Source organism: Halyomorpha halys, unplaced genomic scaffold (genome assembly GCF_000696795.3).
Source record: "Halyomorpha halys isolate HHAL.00 unplaced genomic scaffold, Hhal_1.1 Scaffold52.1, whole genome shotgun sequence".
Taxonomy (NCBI): domain Eukaryota; kingdom Metazoa; phylum Arthropoda; class Insecta; order Hemiptera; family Pentatomidae; genus Halyomorpha; species Halyomorpha halys.
In genome coordinates, this window is record NW_027104988.1 from 1,862,641 (window position 1) to 1,868,531 (window position 5,891).

The 5,891-nt window shown below is 32.1% G+C and overlaps 1 protein-coding gene across 1 annotated transcript in view; it reads right to left on the reverse strand.

Annotated features, from left to right (window-relative positions):
• LOC106691603 (alpha-tocopherol transfer protein) overlaps window positions 1–3,575 on the reverse strand; it is a gene marked incomplete at its 5' end in the record, with an annotated part of 18,952 nt that extends 15,377 nt beyond the window's left edge. Inside the window, 2 exon segments of the mRNA XM_067047231.1 lie at window positions 953–1,047; window positions 3,396–3,575. Coding sequence (XP_066903332.1) covers window positions 953–1,047; window positions 3,396–3,575 — 275 coding nt within the window.
• Window positions 3,576–5,891: the final 2,316 nt, after the last annotated feature.

Genomic DNA, 5,891 nt, shown 5'->3' on the forward strand with positions numbered 1-5,891 from the left:
ATTAAGAAAGGAGACTATAAGAAAATGGCAACGTCGCTGGAATATGGCATTCAGTGGAAGATGGACGCACAGGCTGGCGACCAACATCGAGGCCTGGGTGAATAGGAACCACGGGGAAGTAGATTATTATATCTCCCAGTTTATCACAGGGGATGGTTGGTTCCTAGCCTACCAGTATAGGTTTAAGCTCGATGAGACTGGAGAATGTCCATTGTGCCCAGAAACGGAAGAGAGTGCGGAGCACGTTTTCTTCTTCTGTCACCGCTTTCAAGAAGAAAGAAGAGACTTCTGACATGTTTGCGGCTCAGACCCAACACCAGATAATATTGTCAATATTATGCTGCTTAACAAAGATTATTGGATGGCAGGCCAACGATTTGCTGCACAGGTGATGCAGAAGTTAAGGAATGAGGAGAGAGATAGCGAACCAGAAGATAGCCTAAAACAATGAGGCGGCACTCAGCCATTTCCCTCCATGAAGTAATGCCTAGCGGCGGTCCTGTGGAGAGGAATGAATAGGTGTAGGGCGGTGGTTTTAGTGGGTAAAAATCCCACACACGGATAGGTACGGGCCTATCCGTGTCTTTTGAAGATTTCCACCGACCCTCGTAAAAAAAACAAAAAAAAACACACACACACATATATAACGAAAATATTCTTCTTATATTTAATATTAAAACAAAGAAAAAAAAAGGTGAGGCAAAGAAAAGCAGAAGAATTACTATTATTATATAGAAGGACGGAAAATTTCTTCCTCCTCACCAAAACTATCTTATGTCTTTTGACATGTATTAGTAATTTAGAGATCCCATAGAAATCATATACTACTTATGAAGCTAAGAAAGGATGAGTTCTAGGAATATTTTCAGGCTTAAAAGCAGAATAATTAGTAAAGTTAAATATTTCTGATTCAATTTTAATTATGACCCATTAACATAAAATTTATCCTCACCAACTTGAGTGCACTCTCAGGATAAAATTTTGTTGGCCTCAGATAACGGACAAGATACTGGTCAAGTTCATAAGGTGTATCCAGGCCTTCTTCCTCTATAAATGGAATAAAAAATACAATAATTTTGTTAATATAAATTATAAGAAAACACTAAAACATTCAATTATTAGCAGTTTTACAATAATTATAATAATTAATATATTAGTCTTATAATTTTTCACATATATGCAGCGAGTTATATTATATGAAAAAGAAAATTTTAGTTTTCATGAATGAATGTTCAAGGTTGGTCTATATTAAATCAACAATATTTTATAGTTAATATGTGAACAGTATTATTTTTAATTTTTTTATTCTATTATTCTCTTTGACAATTTTACTAAGAAAACATAATGGAAGACTCATTTTACATATTCAAATATCAAATAAAACCTCATTTTTGTAGTAAAATAAGTATCACAATAAATTAGTTTTTTGGTCTGAAACAGAACAAAGTTATTGTGGAGTAATTGCTCTTAAACCCAAGGTTTCTTATACTTTTATAATGTTTATTATTCATCAGGTATATTTATTAGAGCATTGAGAGGAAAATATGGGAAAAAAGCTACTAAAATATTTCTTATAAGTGTATATCTTCAGTATAAATATTTAGTAGTAAATCCCTGATGGAGAACACAAATATTTAACAAAATATTCCAACACATTTGAAGATTCATTTGAAAACAAAAATAGGGACTAATATCATGCTTTAAATTTCCAAATGTATACTAATAAAATGGAGTGTGGTAGCTGAGTTGATAAGTACAGGTTTCTTAACTCATTGTCAGTTTCAAGACTAGCTTTGGGTAGAAAATGTATCATCTAGGCACTGAAAAGTGGGACCTGACTCTTTAAAGGGTTGGAAAACAAACTTGGCTGTTATTACAAAAACTCCATACATCACCGTTGCACAGTGTTATGATGGGCAAAAATCTGAACGCTAATATTTTTATGTTTAATTTTTAAACCTCATTGATAACCAATTGGAGGAAATAGAATAGTACAACAACCGTAACTAATATTATTTTATCTTAATGAAAAGCAGTTACAGTTTGTATACATGGTGCAGTCCTCAAAATCTATTTTATGTCAATGATCAGTTTAATTATCTCTGGTTTTTATCTAAAGATATTTCCTTTAACATAAGTAGCCGTCATCTTTTAAATTTTAGAAAATATTCTTCTATCGTGTACAATAATCAAATATATTAAAAAGCCACCGATATACATATTTTTTTGTATGCATAAAGAATGCGACAGCCATGCGCATTGGGGCATGGGTCCAAGAGTGCCTGGATAGGAACATTGTGGAATCAATTCCCACCTATGACAGTTAATATTTTCTGCTTGGCAGCCTTAAGAAATGGATCTTGACACTCCCACCTTGGTTAATAAACAGTGGTAACTTCAAGGTAGCCACCAGGGGTTGGCAAATAGGGCCACTAGGCCCACTTGTTCGACTTGTTCCACCCACCAGTTACTATTACCAATTCCTTTAATTTATATTTAAGAGTATTTAAAAAACTTTTTTGACCATTATACCGTCACATATAGCATTATATAATAGAATTACTAACAAACTAAAAACAAACATTATTCAATTGTGATTCATTGTAATTAGGTTTACTCATCATGTTGCCATAAAAACAATTCCATCAAAAATAATTTCCAATCTAATAAAGGAAAATGTGTTTTGGATGAATATGAATGAAATCTACTTGTTTAAATTTTATGATTAACATTATCCCATTGTGATTTTTACAGGCCATAGTTTTTTTAATTAACATTCAACATTTCTTTAAAGACAATCCCATGAATTGTTGGTTATGAAATGAAATTTCTTTTTTTTCATCTATATGTTCCTTCAGAATAAATGAGACATAAATCATGAGTTTTATAAATATCTTTAATGGGATATTCTGAACCTTAAAGGGACCCTTCCAGTGGAATGACAGTTCATCATTTAAAATTCAGACTGAGGTGGCTGACTTAAATCATGAGACTTCTACACTATCAGTCCTACAGACGCTTACTTGGAAATGAGATATCAAAGAGTATGGATTTTTATGCTGTTTCTTTCCATTCATAATAAACAGAAAGCTAGTTTGACCCTAATTTTGACATTTTCCTATCAGAAAATAGTTAAAACAGCAATATAAACGAAGAACTTGTATCCTTCACTTCCCTTTTCTCAGTATCCCATTGAATGAGTAGGCTTCAACATTTTTTCGGAAGCCCATCAGTATTACCCCATCACGATCTAACTGTCCATCTTTGGTCTTTCTGTTTTTTCATTCCTTCATTCATTTCATTCCTACTGGCCTTTTAAGGGTTCCTTAGTATTTGAAATAAAACAAAATAAAAGACAAAAAAAAAAAGATTATAAATTCTTTGGTATTAAATACCTCTAAGAAGATCCTGAAGTTCCTTCTTTGCTTGTTCCACCACATCAGGTGTTTCCCTCAGTTCCTTCCTTGCCTTTTCTTTTATCTCTGGTGATGGTTCTTGAAGTTCTAACTGGAAAATTTGTTTTCCGTTGACTTCAATTTTCGGCATCTGACTACACGAACTAAGTAAGTACCCCGCTGAAAGAGAAAAAAGATTATCAATTCGACTATATACAAATCAAATCATATAGAACATTCATACATGCACAATAAAATGTCATATCAAGATTTTTAGAATTTTTCCCCATTAGTCCACCAGTACTACAAAATATGAATATGGCTCTTTCTTTTCCTTTATTTATTTATTTATATTTTTAGAGAGGCTTCCTTTAGTCTGTTTTCCCATTTATTTATTTCAGATGTGACAATGTTCCTTCCATAACATGCTTTCTATTAAGCTTAATATTTCTAAGAACGATTTATACAACGACTATTTAATTAAAAAACTCTGCCAACATGGGCATACCCAGAGCAGGATGGGGCAGCTGCCCCCCTAGAAGTAAAAAAAAAATATTAGATTAATATAAAATACCAAATCAAGGTTAATTATTTGTCATTTGAGAATAAAATCTACAGGATGAGCAAGTATTGAAATCTAGGTTTATTCAGGAAATTAATCGCAGAAATTTATACTACACGATAAACTACCCTCAACTTTTCTCCTAATTTGGGTTACATTGGAACATAGGTATGACAAGATAAATAGGTTTGAGCATGCTTACATGAAATTAGTGGAGGGAATTTAATAAAATCGATAAGTGACTATCCAGATAACAACCCTCTAAATCCTTGAAAATGTCATCGAATTCGGATTAACAGTTCGATCTATTATCCAGTAAAACAAACTTGATAGCAAACATACGACAGATCTGGAAGCATGTTTATTACTTGATGTCTGAAACTTAAAATGTGAGAGAATATTTTCGATTCTGAGGATATAAATCTTATTTAATACCAGTATGAGTACAACGCTTCTCTACCTTCTTCTTCAGTAGTGAGGGAGCCAAATAATAATGATATTTTGATATATGTTGAACACTCGGTGAGTAACCAAGTATCTTTATTTGGTAAGTAGTAACACTATGCAATCTTTCCTTTTTCTATCCTTGTGATGACCGAATAAAAACAATGATGACTAGTTAGTTGTTTAATGTTATTGTAAAAAATTAAAACTTTGTTTTTAGAAAAAAAAAATGTAATAATTCGAAATATAACTAACATAGTAGAATGAAAAGTTAAGCTACAGTTTTTTATTTGTTTAGTATACTCCAATTATAATAAAACCAAATATCTTCCATAATGATGATATGCAAATGACCTAAACATATAGCCAAATAAATAAAAAAATTATATTATGCAGAAAGCTGTTTTCAAAAATTCTATTTTATTTTGATTTAGAAAGTTAGTAAATGAAAATCGTAGCTGTAGAAATGACAGAATAATGCTGTTTTACATTTTTAAGGCACTCTCTTAGTACAACTATTATATAAAAGTTGGACACTATATTTCTATAAAAGATAATAATGCAATCACATTTTTTGCATTAGCAGAAACAGGTCTAGACCTTGCGTGACCTAAGGGACAGATTACTCCTAGACCCTTTTTGGTTAGGGCGGTGGGTTTGAGGGTAGGGAATGCCCTACGAAAGTATGTTGAAGGTATGTCTGGAATTGAGGAGAAGAAAAAAGGGGAATTAAATAAATTCATATATTTCGGTCGCGCGTGGACTCTTTTTTTTTTTCGACAATATAAACAAATGAGATCAATAATTTAATCCTTTTTCGTATTTTCCAATAACATTAAAAAAATTGATTTTTTTAAACCTTTCTTTTTCTAATTCTTTGTAGTAAGGAATAATCGATACGAGGCATTGGATTTACATTGTGTGTAATTAACAAGTGTGGAAAATTATTTTAGTAAAAATTAAATTCCAAACTTAAGAGCCCACGTATGACCGGAAGATATGAATCGATTTGATTTATTTCTTTCACCCATTTTTTCCTCATTTGAAAATTTTTTGCTGTATCAAAATTTGATAAAAAAAAAAAAAAAAAAGCTGGATTTTTTCTGCCCACCCTGATGTACATCTTCACCCTCAAGACTCGTTACCCTGAGCGATGGCCTCTCTCACCCCGTTCTGGACCCGCCTCGGTACATTAAATCTAATTAACCGAGATTGCAATGTTTTTCTGACCTTGAAGGCAACTCCGAAGTAGGCTATTATAATCAACCTTAGAGCGAAAGAAAAAGCCTAGTAATTTATATAATTACAAATTGCGATGATGTCTTTGACGACTGCCCTGCCAGTGAGAAATGACTATTCATTCGATCGCTTCGAAAGTAATCATTATCATTTCAGTAATATTTATAAATGATTTCAATACGTACATTCATGTAAGCAATCTTTAAGCACCTCGAATAAAAAAGAAACAATCGATTTTGAAATTATTATTA